The sequence below is a fragment of the Capsicum annuum genome, chromosome 4 (genome assembly GCF_002878395.1).
Source record: "Capsicum annuum cultivar UCD-10X-F1 chromosome 4, UCD10Xv1.1, whole genome shotgun sequence".
Lineage (NCBI taxonomy): Eukaryota > Viridiplantae > Streptophyta > Magnoliopsida > Solanales > Solanaceae > Capsicum > Capsicum annuum.
In genome coordinates this window covers 177640917-177662320 of record NC_061114.1, presented here as the reverse complement: position 1 = coordinate 177662320, position 21404 = coordinate 177640917, and the positions used below count along the sequence as shown (strand labels likewise).

The 21404-nt window shown below is 33.5% G+C and overlaps 1 protein-coding gene across 22 annotated transcripts; it reads left to right on the top strand.

Annotated features, from left to right (window-relative positions):
- Positions 1-5425: 5425 nt before the first annotated feature.
- On the top strand, positions 5426-17729 carry LOC107867691. Of its 22 annotated transcripts, none has more exons than XM_016714052.2 (9): positions 5426-5674; positions 6544-6766; positions 6904-7119; positions 7195-7319; positions 7394-7555; positions 10106-10402; positions 16384-16680; positions 16861-17049; positions 17437-17729. In XM_016714052.2, coding segments are annotated over exons 2-9 (1323 nt in total). In that variant the 5' UTR covers positions 5426-5674; positions 6544-6731; the 3' UTR covers positions 17439-17729. The 22 variants fall into 22 exon arrangements, with proteins under 22 accessions (XP_016569538.1, XP_016569536.1, XP_016569531.1 ...); XM_016714050.2 differs by having other exon boundaries at positions 17389-17729; XM_047410395.1 differs by having other exon boundaries at positions 5428-5674; positions 16387-16680; positions 17389-17729.
- Positions 17730-21404: the final 3675 nt, after the last annotated feature.

Genomic DNA, 21404 nt, shown 5'->3' with positions numbered 1-21404 from the left:
TGTAAAGTCATAACAAATAGTGCTTAATAGTCTTGAAACTGATAAATCATTCATATAGCTTCTTAACTAATATCGTGTAAAACATGCTTGAATTTGAGATTAGCGTGAATGATATGATATGGGCCTAAGAAACCATACAATCGTTAAAACATGCTTATGAGTGACAAATATATCATGGAAAATTAAATTTAAGCTTGGAGTAACAGTTTGGGTAAAGCCCTAGTTTATGAAGATCATAAAATTCATGAACAATATCATAATTTGGGCATGAGGATAAAAGGAGATCCTCATTGATTACTCACATACCTAATTACTTTCGATTCTTGAATTGAAGTTTTGAGGATTTGGACTTGGAGATAAAAAATTCCAATTTCTTGCTTTGGAGAAGACTTGAAGTATTTCGTGTGTTCTGTTGAGAATGAGGGATTGGAGTTGTTTTGGATTTATATTCAACCATAGAATAGCTTAAACGATGTAGTTTTGGAATTAAAAGAGTGAGAAAAAACAAAAAATCCTTGAAAACGTCTGAAAAACAAATGGAAGCAGTCCCAAAAACTTAGGCCACGACTCATAGGGTCTGGCCATGAGTTGTGGCTTGAGTCGTGGTCAGGAACCCAAATTCAGCCTCTACTGCCCAGGTAACAACTCTCTCCTAACGACCTATTATGCCTGATGATGAGTCAAGGTCAGGGTTGTTATCACTGGCAGCTCTGATAGTGCTTCAGTAATTGGTCATAACTTTTTACTTCGATATCAGATTAAGACAAAATTGGTGGCTTTGGAAAGCTAATTCAATTATATATCTGATGTTGGGTATTGATCTAAAAAATTCTTAGTAATTCAAAATTATGCTCGTTTGAAGCTGACTATAGTTATATACTTCACAAGAATTTAATCGCTAAGGGATGTTTTGACTTGTTTATAAGCTAGGAGCTATTTGATGCCTTAATATATGTCTAAATCACTAATAAAACTACCAAAATATGATTTTTGATTTTGCTAGAGCTTGAATCATGGTTCTAATAGTGGCTTGGATGTTAGGGATGTTACAATTGAAGATATAAGGTACATATTATAACTATGACCAAACACATTGTCAGACCCCTCAATTTGGCATGAACTTTTACTTTGACACCTAAACTGGACAACGTTCATTTTAAATACCTAAACCAGCTACAAACTACATCATTTTGGCAGTTTTTTTGTATCAACTCTGGCACGTGGGGTGCACTTGCTTTCAACGTGGATTAAATGACAAATTGATTTGTGCCAACTCATTTTAAATCATCGCATTATTATATTCACCCATAATTTTTTTTAAATAAAACTCGAAATAGTCTTCTCCAACCATTTTCTGTGGATTTTTTGCTGCCATGTAGTCGCCAAAATCTCTTTTCACCTGAGCTTTGTGAACATATTTGATCCTGAATTTTGGAATTTTTATTTTTCAAAAGGAAATCTGCATAAAAAATATCCTTTTAACTATGTTTCTGCCGACAAATTCAAAATTTTTAGTGAGTTTCGACCCATTTTTGCAGTCATGGTGTCACCCAAATCTCTTTTGCTTGAGTTTTATTGACATATCTGAGCCTCAATTTTTTAGAAAATAAAAAAATTAAGTAACAATAGAAACCATGGTACTAGTTTTTTTCCGTATATATATTTTTATTTTCTTCACTTTTTAGATTATATTGAAGAAGTCATATGAAAAAAAAATTAAACTAAACTATTCTCTAAGAGATAAAGAAGTTTTAAGAGTGCCATTAAAAGAGTTGAGCTTGAAAAAATGGTGGAAGATAGTGGGATGAAAAAATGAGAAGGAAGATGACAAAATTAAATTAAAAATGAGCTAAAATAAGGTTGTCACACGCCTAAAACTGAGTGTTTTACACTGTCTTTGTCATGTCAGCGAAAAGTGCCAAAGTGGCATAATTTATATCTACTTTAGGTGCTTAAAATAAATGTTGTCAATTTTAGGTGTCAAAGTAAAAGATCGTGCTAAGTTGAGGAGCGTGTCAATGTGTTTGGCCTATAATTATTACAGAAAACAATCAATCATATTTTTAGGTAGGAAAATATGGTGGCTGACTCTTTAGCCAATGAAGTTATTGAGTACCAAATTACAAGTATCACAACTTCAACGAACTACTATTCATCACAAGAAAGCATATCAACATTGACAAGTTAAAAAATTTCAAATCTTAAAATCAGGACTCACATAATCAACATTTAATGATAGCAAACAGAGAAACATGTGAAGGAAAAGAAAGATATTCACATAACAAGCAGAGCATATAAAGTTAAGTTTTCGTCAGGAAGATGACGTTATAATTGTACTTAAATTAATTATATTTATAAGTTATAATTATCGAAAAACTTCACCAAAAGGAGGGCTAGATGAATTCTTCCGCCATAACAACTCAGTTTTGAAAGTCAGATGAAAGAGTACAGCGCAGAAACACAACATCTGAAAAAGAGCAATCAAAACATCAAATGAGAATAAAATACAAAAGAGATTGAGAGAAAAGAGACAAAAAAAGAAAGAAAGAATTGCAATGTTTTCTGAATCTGAACAAAGGCATATTACTTCAGTCTTCTGGGGATAAATTCCGACCACTTAAAAAGGGGAGCAAGAGAATAGATCTTAGAAGTTATAGTGAAGTGGAAGAGATGGTAGAGCATGTATCGATTGTAAGTGAAGACAATAAACAGAGCTCGAATATCAATGATTAAGAATGGAGCTTGAAGATAACTCAAAGGAAAAACAAAATAAATCGGCAGTTCAAACTCATCAAAAATATCTCTCACGGGCGGCAAACTTGGGAAGAAAAGCATAATTAATACCAGAATTGTGTACTTTTTAGGAAACTTTTCGTCTTCTTTCTTTTAGAATTGAGTCTTTTTTAAGCTTGTGTTCGATTTTGTATAGATTGGACTTTGAGCTTTTGTTTTTATTTTATGATTATCACTAAAATAGCCCATGGACTTAAAATTTTAATAAAAAAGGGATATAATTGGGCTCCATACAAATATCGAACACGTAACGAGAATAAAGAAAAAGCTTTTAGTTTTGTACTTTGATTATCACATTTTGTTATGATTTTATCGAGTTGTATGTAATATTTATCATGACTTCTTTATATTATCTTTTTATATCGCTTTGGATTGATTTTTTCTTACATTTATTAAGAACATCCATTTTGTAGAATTGCACTGAATATACTATTGTTGTTTAGCACTTTTTTATGTCATAATTTATAGGGTGAAAGTCATTTTCACCCCCCAACTTTGATTAAAAAATCACCCCCGGCCTCAACATTGAACAATAATCATACTCCCCCCTTTATCCCATGCAATGTTCATTTTATCCTTATAATTTTAATCCTATATTTATGTAATATCTTTTTATATTTTATGTAATGAATATTTTTTAACATGGATATTTGTAGCATTTTATTTAAGTTTATTAACTTTATAAGCAAATTAATACTTTTTTATAATTTTGTCACAAAATTCAATGTTATTTTTTAAGATCGTTATTTTAGTATTATATGTATTAAAGAGTCGTTTGATGTGAGGTATAATTATAATAATTCAGAGATAAAGTTCATGATTATTTATCCTGCGTTTAATTAGATGTATTAGGTAGTCTCAAAATTATTTGTCGCACCATTTATACTACAGTGATGAGATAAATTATCACACATACATGTTAGTACAACTTATTTTGTGATAACTAATCCCAGAATAACTTGTTTCCAAACAACCCAACCCTAAGTGTGTATATATACATATGTATGTTTATGCATGTGCGTATATTTTCGTATTTTATCACTCTCTTACTAAATTCGTTTCATATTACTTAACTTTTTGTTGATATAACACAATTCTTAAGAAAATTTTATTTAGAGGTATATTTTACTAAATTAACCTTATTAATGATAATTTGAAACTTTAAATTTATCTATATTGTTACTTTATATAGTTATTTAACACTAAAGGGTTTAAGAAAACATAATACAATTCTCTTGATTTCACAAATTGAGCAGATAAATTAAAATATCTATTTTTAGTATGAGAATCAAGTGATAAGAAACAATATTATCTGTTGTCTATATCAGTAAATAAGTTGTGATTGTCATTAATAGAATATTACATATTTTATAATTTATATAAATAAATATAATCTTTAAAATTTGACCTTATTTTTATTCGAGAAAAACATCTGGTACCCCCGAACTATGACCAAATTTGCTACGACACACGTCAACTTCACAGGGAATCTATTACCCCTTAAACTAAATTTTGGCGTATTTTTGTCAATCTTTTTGGCTAACGTAATACCTTTTGTCAATTATTTTAGATGGCGTGACATCTTTGATGTAAACTCCATTTTATATAATAAAGGTGCCACACTAGCACAAAAAATGATAAAAATATGCTAAATTTGAGTTCAGGGGATAGTAGGACCCCTGTGAAGTTGAAGTATGTCGTAACAACTTTGATCATAGTTCGGGGTGGTACTAGAGGCTTATTACTTTCATTTATTGTTTGTATTTTCTGCATTGAAATATGTTTATAAAATTAGTATTACTTATTGTTTTCACTTGTAAAATAAATATTATAGTTTTGGTTATTATTAATAAAACTAATTTTCTTATCATGCTAATTTACTTCATACAGATCATCATTAACTTATATCTTAATTAGTATTTCTTACTTTTTTTCCTAGAAGATAACGTTTATGTTTTTATGAAAATTTTGTTAGATGATTTTTTTTAAATGAAAATATGATGATTTTAAAGAAGTTAAAAAAAAAAAATTGATGATAAAGGGTAAAATAAGAATTTTAAAAAGTCAATTAGGATAAAGGGGAGTATGATTATTGTTCAAAGTTGAGGGGGAAGTTTTGATTATTGTTCAAAGTTGAGGGGGAAGTTTGATTTTTAAGACAAAGTTAAAAATGAATGACGCATTTCTATCTTTAGTAACATTTTAGTTTTAAATGTCAATTTTATCGTTAATGAAATAATTTATAACTACATAAATATTTATAATTTATTTTAAATCAGAAATTTCAATAGTCTTTCTTTTATTTTTAAACTCTATGTGAGTCAAACTACCTCCATTAATTGATATAGGGTAAATAATACTCTCTGCGTTTAAAAAAGAATAATCTATTTTAATTTGAGGTGAAATTTAATAAAATAAATAAAAAATTGAATCTTGTAACTTTAAATTAAAATTATGTTAAATATATTAAAATATTTTTTAATCTTATGATCTTAAATATATTACATGAAAAGTTAAAATTAAACTATTATAAAAAAAAAAGATAAATAGGTCATTTTTTTTTTTTAATGGAGAGAGTAGATTTTTACGTCATCATCTCCTTCCATGACAAAAAAAAAAAAAAAAGAAAGAAAAAAACTAAGAAGTGGAGAAAGGAAGAGAATAGATTTAAAAAAAAGAAAAAAATAAAGAAAAGGGCCGTCCATGAGTAGTAGGGAGGTGTAATTGGGATACCGATGAGCGAAACGCCCCTCATCCCATTCCCTTTTATGCAAATCAAATGATGAGAAAAACCCTATTAACACCCTCCAACTTCTCTTAATTCATCCAATTTCTCTGCTCATCACTACTCCCAACAACAAGTTTAACTCTTCACAATCAGGTCTAAACCTTTATTACTATCTATCTATTTCTAATTAAACCTTTAATAATTCTACTTGTGTTTCTTTCTTTCTCAAGTTTATGTATTTGTTCCTTACACTATATTTGATCATGGGTTTTGTTTATTTTGCTAATTCTGCATTTGGGGTTAACTAATCTTGATTTATACATTGCTTTTTTTTTTTTTATGACGACTAATTATTTTTGGGTTTACTGAGATCCACCTTACTTACACTTCCAAAATGCACGATTTTGATCTTCAAGAGTACAGTTGATGTGCCCTCTTTTTTGAAAAAAAAAAAAAATCCTTTGGTCTTCTTATTTTGCTTTACCTTTTTTTTTTTTGCAGAAAGATTCGTTTTTTTTAATATTTGAAAAGGAAAAAGAAGCTGTCTTTTTGATTTCCAGCTGTGTATGAAGAGACCCCATTTTGAAATTAGTCAAATTTATACACTAAATGCGAAAGAAGGCCTTTTTTATTTTTTGAACGATGAACAACTCTTTTCTTGTTGAAATCTATGTTGCTCGGGCTCTTCGAAAATGTCAAATGGGTGAATGTCAAATTCTCCAAAAGTAGTATATTTTTAGAGAATCCAACATGGGTGCGGCATTGAAAGTGAAGAGTCCGCGCAACTTAGGTTGAAATAGCTGATCTTGGAGTTGCAATCTTAGTGCTACTCTCTTTTATTGCTATTTAAGGTAGACGTGTATAGAAAGCAAAAATGACGGTATGGCATCGTTTTTGTAGTTGCTTTGTAAACTTTTTTTTTTACAGAACAGTGTTTGTTATGGTAGCTGAAATTACCTCTCTTGGCTAGAGTTTGGTGAAGTAGTTGATTAATTGAAGGTTGCTAATATTGAAAATCACAGACGGGATTCGAGAGGAAAAGATGAGGATGGAGATGTCCTAGAATGGTTGACTTTTTCATTTTTTGGGTGTAAGTACAGATGGTTGATGTCTGACGGAAGCTTATTGAAGTGACAAAAGACGATCTTACAGATTGAAAGAAAGGCAGTTTACTTGGTATAGATTAGTACTTTCAGCTCACAATTGTGACATGGCTGCAAAACCAATTGCTGATACCATATGGCGGTACATTGAAAATCTATTACTACTTTATTATTCCTTTTCCATACTAACTCTTACCTATTCTGGAGGAATCATTGATGAAAGCTGCAAATAATTCTTATTCAATTCTAGTATGAAATGTCGTTATTCTCATTTCACAGGGGTAGTTTCATGATCTCTCGTCCGGAGGTGAATTTGAATCTTATAGCCCATCTATCAAGTAAAGCATGCACGAAAGTATGGCTGGCAGCTAAAGACATGGCGGAGGTGCTCTATCCTGAATTGCTACCCAAGCGTGATGTGTGGCCAAAGAGTTTTAAAAGTTCTAAAGTGATTGATGATAATATTGCCATTTATTTCTTTTCAGTTAAAGGCAGGTATGGTAACCAACCTACATAAATCTTTCCATAGCCTGTTATACCACCTCTAATGTTGCTATGATTTTGTCTCAGAGATGATCAAGGTTTCGAGAATCTTCTGTATAATTTAAGACACTACGACATTGCTTTAAAAGCCTTGGTTGGTGATTCTGAACTCCTGATTTTTACTTCTGCTCATCTGCCAGAAAAGCATCACAGTAATTCCTACCATCCCAAAGTATTGAATGGAAAGCTTCTTCACATGTTTGTACTGACCACGCTAATTTTGCAGGATTTGAGGGTAAATTATATCTATGGGGCGTCTTCAGTGGAAGACAAGCTCCTCCTCAACACTTACCTGATGATTGTTTCATTCATAATACCCGGGAGACACAAGCTTCAAATGATGTGAAGGATAGAAGTTGCAAGGAATTCTCCAATAAGAAAGAATCTTGTAAGTCTTCGAGTAATTAAACTTGTTGGCTTCTTGCTTATGTTGCTCACTTGTGTAATTTAACGAATATCACCTTCATCAAGTAATGTATCTATTTAGCTGGATAATGTGGATTTCTAGCTATAATTGTTTGTTGTGTGCATAGTGGAAATTGATAGTAGATGGAAAAGTAGAAAGGAAGATCCATGTTTGGAGCTACTCTGTGAAAATGCCATATAGGATATGTAAAGGCCTATGGAGCATGTGAGAGATCATTTAGCCGCAAGGGGAGCTCACTAATCGCTGAATACATTTGTAAAATGGCCAATTGAAAATGGCATTATTTAGTGCACCACAAATCAAGAGTTTGGTGCTGTGTTTCAATGTTTAAGTTATATCTCAATTGACCGTTTCCCTATTTCTACAATGAATAAGCACTGTTAGAAATAAACAAATAATTTATTTGTGGCAGTGGACTGAATACCACTAATTTGACCTACTGTTCCTCAAATAGAGGAGTAACTGTAATGTTTCAGAAAGATGTGCTTAAAAAGTTCCCTGACTTTCTTGTCATTTTTCATTTCTATATGAATCTAAAGTAGTTCATTTATTATCTGTGTGAAGTTGAAAAAAATCTCCATGAACAGTATTGGTATTCTTGTCCTTTTCCTATTCTTGTGTTTCTTTCTGTCCTTATTTCAGAGGTGAACAGTAGAATTTGTTTTAGGCTCAGTGTTGAATGTGTGCCTTATAAGTAGGGGTGTTCATGGTTTGGTTTTTAACCAAACCGAACCGCTATCCAAACCAAAGCGATTAAAAAAATCGATATTTAGTTAGGTTTAGTTTGATTTGGTTTTGAATTTTAAAAAACCGATAATAATTTGGTTTGGTTTTACTAATAACCGTCAAAATAACCAAACCGAACGGATATATATTTTATATAATTATTTATGTATTATTCATAAATACAATATAAATAGTTGTTACATTTTATATTTTAATCATGATTTAACTTTAGTCTTAACACATTAAGTCATGTCTTCATACAGTTGATAGTACCTTATGAGATTCTAAATGAATTTCGTACTTTGAATGACAAATGATACTAATTGTGAAAATGATATCTTGTTGTATCTTGAAATTTATAGATGAGATTCATTTGACTATAGACAATCACTAATTTTAACTTTCCCTTTGAACCTTGTTGAGAAAGAAGTTTATGTGTTCACCTTTTGGGGGTTTATCATATCATTCTGTTAAATGTAGTTTTAAAATATTTTTTAGAAGCGTTCATATGGTGTTGTTCATAGCTTTGCCGAAATATAACACTCAGTTGACATCTTAATTTCAAGGTTGAGATACAACACTTGGTTAACATCTCATATGTTAGATGGATTTTTTTTTTTTTTTTTAATTTTCAACTTTTATCATTAGCTAAAGTTATAAACCGAACTAAACCGATGGCTATTTTTTTGTTTGGTTTGGTTTGGTTTTGAAATTTAAAAACCGACTAAGTTGGTTTGGTTATGGTTTTGACAAATAACCGACCCAAACCGACCTATGAAAACCCCTACTTATAAGTGTTGTGTTTACTTGTAATTGTTTTAATTATTACTAACCTTTTTCCAGATAAAAATTACTAACCTTTTAAAATGCATTGGTACCATGTCATAAAATTGGTTTTCTACTTGGGGGAGTTGAAAATCCATGGTTCAAAGTCAGAAGTTCCTTTTTTCAGAAATTAGTTTTCAGGTGTAATAACAATGCCCCAGTCCGTATAACAACAGCAACAACATACCCATTGAAATCCTACAAAGTGGAGTCTGGTTTTATGCCCCAATGCTCATAGATGGTTTTATTTTATTTTCCTTTGGATTTTTATTGTACTGTGTATGTGTTGCATGATTGTTTTATATTTGCACCTCAATAATACTGACTAAAATGTGCTCTTTATAACAACTTTAGCTATTAGATGTGATGATCACACACTTCAACATGATATCTTATCTGGTAGAGGTCCTGAGTTCGAGTGTCACGGCCGCTCATTATCAAAAAAGAACTTCCACGTGTTTAGCCCATGGAAAGGAACTAGGCCCACACATGAGGGACGTGTTGAAAATATAATTAAGTAAATAAAAGTGTGTACTCTCTAGCTAAAGATGATCACACTCTTTGAGTGATGCAATTACTTTTGAATGAACTTTATAAAAGAAAGAAAATTCACAACTATGGGTTAGTTACCAATTTTTTAGTGTTTTGTATTAAACTTTAGTAGTGCTTCCATCGTGCCTAATTACTAGTTTCTCTCTATCGGAAACAACCTTTCTACTTCTCTAGAGGTAGTGGTATGGACTGCGTACCTCCCCAGACCCCATATACCCATTATATGGGGTTACACTGGGTTGTTGTTGTTGTTGTCTGCTTTTATTACTTGCTTCTTGTACTTATTCAGTGAAAGGATGACCCATGTTTTTGTTCCCTTTTATTTTTTTCTCTTATGTATCCTTCACTGCAAATCTGATTGAAGATCTTTTTCTGTGGATATCCTCCTTTTGCTTCTTTAAATTTAAGCAGCATCTGCCTCAAAATCAGCTAGAAAGGGAAGACCGCTTGATGACGCTTGGCAACATGCTACTCCAGTAGATGGGAAGAAGCAGAGGACAGTTTGCAATTATTGCGGATTTATCTCTTCCTCTGGAGGCATTACTTATCTTAAGACACATCTGGGTGGAGGTGATCCGTCGGGTTCGCTAAAGGGTTGTCCAAATGTGCCACCAGAAGTCAAAAGGGTGATGAAAGAATGGTTACAAGGAACTATAAGAGGGGGGAAGGCCCCACAAATACAGGAAATCAGGACTGACTTTGAAGGTATGTTTCTGAAAACAGGGATGATTTTATATATCCTTTATGTGATCTAGACAAGAGACTTTTGCTCCACTGAATGATATTTTCTTTTACCTGAACGAGTGAAACATACGCGTTCTGAGGACGCTGTTTCTTGCCTGTCTCATAGCTTAATTTTGAATGACTTGAACTGCACTTTTGTGGTTTGAACAGGGTGTGCAGTTGGTGAAGAGCTTGTATAGATTAACTTCTTTTGGCTTATCGTATTTTACTTGTTTGTAGATTGACTGGAGACCCTTCTATATTATTGTATATCTGCTGCTTCACACTTCTTGATAGCAGCCACAACGTTTTCCGTCCTTATGACTAAGGAGATTCTCTAGAAAATTGATTCTTATGAGAGAGTTCAGCCAACATACTTCAATTCCGTCCTGTAAGATTATTACAATGTTCAATCGCCATTACAACTTCAATCTATAATAATGTACGTCAGGCAGGACTAATATTAGCAAAAACATTCATGTTTAGGTCTTTTTGTCATTTCATCAAACACCTTGTGTGCATAGCTCTTCAACCTTCTTCGATGTTGTTTCTTCACTCGACAATCCTTCTTCTTGCCAACAAGTGATGCAACCTTTTTTTAATAACCGTAATGTGTAGCCCTACTTGTGCGCACCTCAACTAATTCCACGGGATGCCTGCCACCTCCTACAAGCAATAGGTACTAGTAACTCATTCCACTGAGGCTAGGATAGAAGTGAAGAAATCAGATACAACCATTTTAGATATATACAACTTTCTTCATCAGGAGCGAGTCCAAAAATTCACTCCCAATCTATAATTCTACCATTTAAAATCATTTCTTTCAAGAACCCTAACTCAATGATACCCATTTCAAGTACTAATGTTATTCTTATACAAATGGTGATTTAAACCTAACAATACCTTTCAAATACTAAATCCATAAACATATTCAAGTGGTGTCCGGGCCAGCTGTCCCGCACCTCGACTAATTCCACGTCCACGGGATACCTACCACCTCCCACCAGACCAGGTAACTCTGTTCACCAAGACTAGGATAGATCGTGAGAGACACCTAGTGTTTTTGTCTCCTGGATATGAACTTGAGACCTACGTTGCTCAGACTTGGATTATCTGAGATTCGGATATGTCAAAATTAAAATTTTAAGATTCGGGGGTGTGAATCCGAGTATGGATTTTGGGGGGGGGGGGGGGGGATTCAGTGTTATATAATAGAGTTCTACGCTATTTTGCTGCTTTATTACTTTCCCTTGACACATAGGCAGTACTTTACTTTTTAAATAACTATTTTCCTTGTATATGTTATTTTACTATTTGCACTTACGTGTCTTTTTTTTTAAAAAAACTTGTCACGAGTCAAATAAATAAAGTGATATGTGTGTATCTTCAATTAAAAAGAAAAAAGCTTAAATCCTTGATATCTGTGCTCTCTTTCTTCCCCAGAAGAGTTCTCTTCCCCGAAAGTCATCCTCTGGTTCTTTCCAAGACGCCGCAACGTCGCCGTTCAAATTTTTTTATTTTAAAAAATTGAATCCTCAATTTTCTCCCAAATTTTTTCTTGATTTTGGTCAAAGCATCTGGATGCGTTTGACCGAATCCAAGATGCTCCACACCCGCACCAGCGTTGTATCTAGACAGGTTTGGCAGCAAAACTGGAGAGTCCATACAACATAGCTTGAGACCTCATGGTTCTCACCCCCTTCATTGACCACTAGACCGCACCCTACACCCCTGGGTGCAAATTTCATGGTGTTCTTGACCAAAAATGAAGATTCAAGCAAGAATTTGTTGTCTCAAGCTTTAATCTTGTTAATATGAAGATTCAGGAGTTGAAAATCCACCTTGGAGTGTGTTCAAGTATTGGACGATTTTCCTCTCTAGACGGGTCTATCGGAAACAACCTCTCGACTTCACTTGAGGTAGTGGTATGATCTGCGTACACTCTACTCTCTCCAGACCCCACTATGTCCCCACTATGTGGGAATACACTGGGTATGTTATTGTTGTTGTTGTAGAACATTTTTCGGACGTGGGGAACCCAACTAGCCTATAAAAAGGCTGCAGGTGCCTATGTCGCACACTCATTCCCCCAAGTAGGTCTGATTGGATGTGTAGCTGCTCTGACAAACGGTTTGAAGCATTGGAAACTAGTCTTGGATGAACTTTAATTTGATAGATATGCACCACATAACTCTTTATATCAATGGAGATATGCTTATTTGGAGTTGGTTCTTATGTTGTGGAAGCTCATTTGGAACTTTAGTCCGTTATGTAGTTCCCAACTCGCCTTTGTTCTAGGGCTCTCCTTACACCTTAAATCTCGTCCAATACACCTCCTATCCTCATCATCATGTCCATGTGCTATACAGTAGTTTCTACCTCCTTTGGTGCACAGAAACATTATTTCTAGTCGTCGTTGGTGCACTTTAAAGTCTTAATCGTTTTGGGCTTTTACCCTTTATCCAATTCCATACCCATCCTAGTCCATTTAATTACTTTTGACTCTATTTCCCTCGGCTGGTCCCTGCACTGGCGGCTTGGCCTTTTTTTTTTTTTTTTGACATTTTGAGGCCAGATTTTGCCCAATTTCGAAGTTCGACTTTACAGGGACTTACAGGTCTCCTCATACTTAGGATCTTACATTTGAAGAATTCAAGTAGGATTTCGAAAGGAAGAGCAAGAGAACTAATTTCGAAATTCCATTTCTTTCCTGGGGAAGATATCATCCTTAGGTTTCTCAATGATATAGGTATTCCCCTTAGGATCTTTGCCATTCGCCTCAATACACCTATCAAACAACCGTCTTCTCCCAAGAATATTGTGATAAGCATTCAATGACACCACTTCAAATTCAAGATCATTTCATAAACACACACAAAAAATAAAAGATTTCACCATTTTAGATACCTTAAGTTCATTTTCCTCTTCAAACATTGTAATCTATTTGGTCTAGGATGCATGAAATGATGAAGCTTCAACTCATTCACTAAGATAGTCACACTACAAGCAACATCCACTACTGTAGTATAAGTTTTGTCCTTGACTAAAAATCTTTTGCATAAGATATTGCCCGTTTGCGTCTCAACACCATCAATTTACCATTAGAATAATCAACTTCCAGTGCACTACGAATAACAGCACACTAACAATAATTCAGCCCATATTAGGAACGGAACTTAAACTATGGCTTGTGCTGTTGTGCAAGTGGTTTACTTTCATGAGGGCATTGACGCACATGAGCAGTTCTAACGCCTTCCCAAAATCCTCCAACACCGAGAGTTGGACCTCCAACATGTTGAACATCTTTTTTGAATCTTCTAAGGTGGTTTGTTCCAATTATATCTTCCTGCTTGAAATGGGTTTTAGTCCGGGAGTCTATCGGAAACAGCCTCTCTACTTCGTCGGAGGTAGTGGTATGGACTGCCTACACTTAAACCTCCCCAGGCCCCTCTGTGGGAATACACTGGGTATTATGTTGTTGCTGCTGCTTGGAATGGGTTTTATGTGTCTTACCAAGAATGTTATTATTTTTGTGGAAGCACTTCTTTGGTGCTGACGTATCATTGTCCATTGAAATCCTTATATTTACTGACTAAAAAAAATATACACCTCTTTTGGTCGAGAGAAAAGGAAGGAATCAGGCACCCTAGGCCGAGGGTGTAGCATAGTGGTCATTGGGTTGAGAACTATGAGGTCTCGGTTCCAAATTTCAGCAGCGACAATACACTAGGTGATCCATCCCATTTTTTCAAGTCTTGGTGGACTAATTTTTTTAAAATTTATATTTCAGAAGAAAATGGCAATGTTGTATTCTTCAGCATTAAGGATATGCTGGTGACTTATCCCATTTCTACCCCAACACATGTTGTCCGAAAGATCTACAACAATGTTAGAACTATCCTATTTTGCTTACATTTCAATCAAACTTCCATTTCCCAGTCTTGGACTGGTCTTTGATGTATATCCTTGCTTCTGTTTGATCAATGGAGGAAGTTTTATCCACAGCAATGTTGAAAATGCTAGGATAAACATCCTTGAGTGCATTGTTATTTATCCTTCCAGAAATTGATGTCTTCCCATTCCCAGGTTTGAAATGGATCTTATGAGAGAAATCACTGCCTAGTTCGCTGGTGAACTTCCAAGGACCAAACCATAAGGGGCATTGGTAATATTAGTACTCCAGGTTGTCTTGTCTTCCATGCTTAGCCTTGATCATCCTCTTCAGAGGCTTTGTTCACCAGTGTCAACCTCCATAACAGACACTTGTTGTGGACACTAAAACCTTGATCCCTAAACCCCAATTACACTTCTGTGCAACTTTACTCCTTTTTATCAAGTGCAATTTGTGGGAGTTGCACTTCTTTCCCCATAGGAAATCCTTTCTGATTTTGTCCAGCTGCTCTAACACCTTTTAGGTATGTCTAAAACCTTATGCTAAGTCTAAAAGCTATTGCAGATGATATCTGGCCAGCCTGATTTTGTCTGGTATCTTAATGCTGTATTCCTCGTATACGTTGTTGTGTTTCCCCTCTATGGAAGAAAGATGTTAAAAAGCAAGCAAATTCAATTGTCTTACCACAAATTCTAAGCTAGCATTTGGTCTAGATTTGGTTGAAATTTGAATAAAGGATTTGCTGAAAATAGTTTTTGGAAGTTGAAGTTGTGTTTGAACATGCATTTTACTACGATAAAAAGTTGAATTTTTCTGAGTGGAAGAAAAAGCCGCAGGCAAAAATTGGAACTTGAATTTTTTTTTCAAAAACTGATCAAATTCCATGAACAGACGATATTTTCTGTTTTCTTTTGAAAAAAAGCTTCCAAAAAATCTATGGCCAAACAGGAGCTAAGTATCTTGTGGATAAAGTGCCATTTTGCAGTATCTTTCAGTAAAGCGACTTAGTTTATTCAGGTTGACTTTGTTTATTCAGGTTTTGGCTAATAAATGTTATCATCTCGACTTAAAAGAGATGATGAAACTGCATTAGAAAAAGGGAAAAAGCAAAGTGTGTTTGAGACAGACTGAGAGTGAGTTGGATCATTCAGATTTTGGCTAGAGATTGTTTTTGTTTCTGATCATTTTGGAAGCAAATTTGTCATTCAGTGTTCATCTTGTAAGAGGTGAACTTTTTTGACATCAATAATATATGAACTTCATCAGAAAAATTGAGGAACTTTTCAGAGATGATAAGAAATGCATCAGAATGATGTGCTATGGAAATTAGTAATCATCATATAAAGAGCAGCCCCATGCACTAAGCTTTTGCTATGCGAGGTCCGAAAAGGGCCAATCCACATCATCCCTATTGTACACAACCTTATTTTGCATAGATGCCAGAGATTGTTTCCACGGTGTGAACTTGTAACCTCCTTTTAAAATCAATCTATATGTAATTCATTGTCCTTGTAAAAGTTGGTAAAGATTATCCCATGAAAATGGACAAATGCTGTCACGCTTTTTACTGGCCTGTTTATTAGTTTAGCTTGCTGTCTCATTTATCGTTGCTGTTACTTAATTTTAGTTAAATATATTCCCTCTTCCTCAGAGTGGAAGTCGGTCGTTTTTACAGCGTCTAACAATCTGCGCACATCTGTGAATTTGGCTCATGATATTTTGACTTCCTTTAATTACACTGGATATGGAAGTGGCGTCCTTTCCTGCAACTAGTATCTTCATATTGCTAAAATTTTGGATTACGGGATTGAAACGACTTGTTTTGTTGTGTTTTAAGTTTTAGTAGTGCTTCCATCACACAACAGTTGTCAAAAGTTTTTCTTTACTTGACAACAATTCCCCCCACAAGAAAGGATTTCCTTAGTGTAACAAGTTTCTGTTAAGGTGTTTGTGCCAGGATTACTCCTGCTTTCTCTTTTTCTTCGGTTAATTTTTTTTTCCACAAAATACTCCCACTCTCAATTAAGATTTAATCAGGATCCTATTGTTTGTACCTTCTCCTCTAAATTAGCAGCACCTGCATCAAAAAAATCACTTAGAAGGGGAAGGCCACTTGATGCTGCCTGGGACCATGCTACACCAGTTGATGCAAAGAGGCAGAGAGCTGTTTGCAAGTATTGCGGTTTCATATCTTCGTCTGGAGGAATTACGCATCTTAAGACGCATTTGGCTGGAGGTGATCCAAAAGGGCCCTCAAAAGGTTGTCCCAATGTGCCACCTGAAGTCAAAAGGGTAATGGCAGAATCACTCAACAGAACAGTGAAAGTGAAGGCCATGCAGCCAGAGGAGATCAGGAGGTACATGAAAGGTATGTTTCTAGGGATATAACACATCCAGAACTTGCTTTGATGAGGAAGTATGCAAGATCTCCATAAATTCTTTTTTGCACCATATAGAAAGCTATAATACATCTTTTTGCACTTTTTCTTGCTGTACAGCTTTACCTTTACTTTCTGGATAAAGTAACCACTTTTTCGAAATGTTTCAGCGGAAAATGATTGGTCTCCTCCCCGGTCAGATGACCATTCGTCTAATCGACATAGAATTGTTGTCAAGAATGCTCCGTACTCACATTTAGCCAGTGGGGGGAATTCTGTAAATGATATGACCATGTCAAAGCAGTCAGAGACAGCACATGTCGATAGTTATATGGAAGTTATGAGTTCTCATAATGCTTGTAAGTCGAACTTTCTGAGCAAACCTTCGAGTCGAGTAGGTTTTATTTAACATGTGCATCAGTAGGTTGAGGACTAAGAGCTAGGAAGGGAGAATGCTTAATCTAATGGGTGACAACATGCTCCATTAATTTATGACATGACAAAACATACATGAGGACAGATGGTGTTGATTGTGCAGCAAAATGGTTGGTTCTTTTGATGTACAAATCTGTTAAATCACTTTTTAACCCAAAACTTTGACGATGACAAGATGGAGACATTGCTTGTGATTATTGTATCTATGTATTTGTTACGATGTTCCCTCCAGTTTGGAGTGATTTTGCAGATTTATTAAACAGGTTGAGAATGTTGCACTTGAATGTTCTGAAGTCGACCGATACTTGCAGAGAATGCCAAGTTGAAACTGAATTGAATCCTACACTATCTTACACTCGGACGTCAAACCACGCATCAATTACAAGGTTGTGTTAAGATGCAAATACTCTCATACAAATCAGTTGGATGTGAACTTTCATTTACCTATGAATGTATGGGTTGCCAGTGTTTCATTTGGGGCACAAGTGTTTGGCTACTATTTCTGGCTCTACCGTCACATCTATATGGGAAATACGTTACATTCTCAAACCTTTTATCTTATGAATGGATTTCCATATATATATATTTCTTAACTTCCATCGGATCGCAACATTCCTCGACAAATCCGAAATGTTTACATTGCTTGGTCAAGAAGGTGATTCCCTTGAAGTTGCAAGTCTGATTTTTCTGGTAAACGAAAAACACACTTGGAGACCGAGGCCAGTTACTAGTCAAACACCCGCGTGTGGCTGCAAAAATTGAAAAAGGTAAATAAAATAAAAGTTCTTTGACAAAACGTATGAATGGATGGCGCTAGGTAGCCATTTGAAGGATCCAATTTTAGGAAATATTATAGTTTAGTTCGTAAATAGCAAACTCACATTAACAACAACGACAGCACAACAGTGTGAGGCTCAGCATATGCATTCAACAGTGGTAGAGAAGCAAATCGAATATCTAATGTTTTCCACATATGTGTTTGAAGTTTCGAACTGTCAATGTTTAACTTTAGGCCTTTAAGATTGAAGTAAGAAATCGAATGATGTTTGAACTTCAAAGTTGGAATTAGGACTCAAGTTTGAAACTTCAGATATTTTCGATTTCAATTCTGTTGGTTTTAGTTTAGTTTTGACACCATTAAACATTGTAAATTTAGGCTTTAGACTTTTCCTATTTCTCAAATTACGCAATGAAATCCTCAATAATTATGGTTTCACTTGACTTATTTAATCGTATCAAAGACTTTGTTGGGCTGAAGAAGCTCGAATATTATTCAAAAAAATCTTTTAATATTTTAATTTATGGATGTGAACACCAAACTAATCAAAGATGTTGAAAATAAAAATATTTTCTTGGGTAAATAAATTGATTTTTATACAACTCAAGAAAAAAGATGGTTGATAAACTTACGGCCATGACCCATCAAGCACAAAACCAAATAGAAGGAAGGTCTGCTCTTTCTAACTAAACTATATAATGAAGGGTCGTTTACGGGCCTAATATTATAATTTTAAATATATTTATAGCTATTTAATTAGTTTTTTTTGTTTAAATGATCATTAATATTTTTGAATAAGCACAATAGGAAATGAAAGTAGAAGTCACATTATGTAATAAAATATAACTTCTTATTTTTATAAAATTAAATAATAGCTTACAACTTTTTAAGTTTTCATAACTAACATTAAAATATTATATACTCAAACGTTTATTTTAACATCACGTCAAACCCATTCTCTTAGATTAAACAATTAATTTTAATGCTTTTCTTTTTCTACTTTTATTTAAAAATTATACGAGAGAATAAATTAAAATTATAAATATATTTTTATTGACATTTTTTATAGAATCATACAAAGCAATAAAGGATGCTAATTCATACATAAATTAATTTTAAATACATTTAAATTCATTTTATGGGTATTTAACAAATGAAAATAAGGACCTACTAGATGAATGTTTTAATGAATCATAACGTTAAAGGATTGTCTCTTTATATCTTGTCTTATATACGTCAAAAATAGGAGACCAATTTAATATAGTAAGCAAGAAATTTCTTTTAAAGTAATTTGTCTATCTGATGAAGAAATTTACTACCTCAAATAAAGAGAATCAAAAGAATTAACAAAAGTCACATGATATATAAAATCAAAACCTTTATGTGGTTAGCACAACACAATCGACTGCCTACCTCTTACACTCAATCTAAGATGGGCATCTCCAGTAATCCTAATTGTCCCATTTTTTGTGATCATTCCTTTGAAGACATCCTACATATCTTCTTTAAGCGCCCTATTGTTCAGGATTCTGGGCTACTCTTTTCGTGGTCCAAGGTTAAGGATTTAAGTCTTGTAAATCTTCGTTCCTCTAGTTGGTCTTCTACTCGAGCCAAGTTGAATAATGTAACTTTGATTATAACCTCAAATGGAAGGGTATTCTCCCCTTCAGTCTCTGGGGTATATGGAAGAACAGAAACTACAATGTTTTTGATAAAAAAAAAGGGGGAAACTCTCATTCCCTCAGATTTACAGTAAAGCTGTAGAGTTCACTCTCATAGCCAGCCCTAGAAAACATCTCACTCGTACCCTAGATATTAATATTAAATGAATCTCTCTCTTAGAAGGGACGTTTAAACTTAAAACTGATGGATCGTGTCTTGAAAACCTTAGTAAGGGCGGAATTGAGGGGGAGAAGGGGGGTAGTAAGAAACAGAGCTGGTGGTTGGGGTTAGAGGCTTCTTCAAAAGGTTTTCCTGAACTACCAACAATCATATAGAGCTGTTGACCCTTAGAGAAGGGCTCTAGATAGTTGAGGACCATAATTTGGTTCCCACTGATATCAACATCGATTCTCAGGAAGTCCTGTAAATGTTATCCTCTGATGACCCTTTATGTAATGAAAGTATTGATGATTGCTGGTTAAAATTAAGATGACTAGAAAATTCAGGAGTGTTCCACTATTATAGGTAACAAAATGATGTGGCTGATGCAATGGCGAAATGGGGTGCTGCCTCAGATATCTAACTGGAGACAACCTTTGTTGAAGTTCCACCTATGTGTGCACATCAAGCGGTGTGGGCAGACATTGCAGGAATTTATTTTGTTAGAACTGTTAAAATTGTAATTTTCCTTCTCAAAGTGATACTCACTCTTATTTTGTACTAAACCCTGACTAACCTTAGTTGGGTTAACAACTTTATTTTGCTATCGTATTAATCTCGTCAACCAAAAAAAAGTTACATGATATATATTATAGTAATTTAACATGAGGTGGTTAGTATTATATTTTAGATAAATTGTTTAAAATAATTTTAACTGGTGATTAGTAAATAGTTATGTTTTCATAAATTATATGTATTATAAATCATTGTAATGATATGTTACATGTGAAGTTTTAGAATTACGAAGGAACCATTTATTCTCTTTGATAGATAAACATCTATTTAATATATGAGTTTTTTTTAATTATTTTACTATAATATAATAATAGTTACTTTATGAAATTAAATGTGTGGTCAAAATTAATTTTACTTTTTTATCTTTTATGAAACATATGTGAGTATTTGCACATCCTCCTATAAATTACGTCTCCTTCAATTTCACTTTATGTCATTTTGTTTAGATATCGAATTTAGGATACATGAGAAAACTTCACAATGTTTCAAATTATCTTTAAAATAAATAAATTTTTAATAGAAGAGTATACCTTTATAGACTTTTTGACAAATAGTGAAATTCAACATGATTGAAATATTGATAATGTTATAAAATACTAACCAAATAAAAATTGTCAGTTCTTTTTAAAACTGATTAAAAATTAAAATATATCATTTGAACTGAGATATAGTATTTAAAATAGCTATTCTGATATAATGTATTTAATTTTTTTTTACTACATATTAAAATAGACTTATAGTTGAGGTGTGTGGGATACATGTGAAAGATTACATCATTACTGACATTGAAAAGATTCTAATAAAATGACCATTATATTTAATTTTTTCATTTAAAATAGAGTTATAGTAGGGTCCACGCAAAAAATTATATAGAAATATTAAAAAATAATGAAAAAAACGTTAGGCACTTGATTATATTTGTAAGTGTTACCTTAAACATAAATTAATTATCAATAATTTTAAGCAAAAACAATAAAGAATAATAATGTATGTTACATTCAAAACTAACTTATTTATTTCGTGAATTTAGTTAAGAGGAGAGAAAGTTCGTCTGGACACCATGATTACAAAAAATATTTAAATGGAACAAACTTCAGATATAAT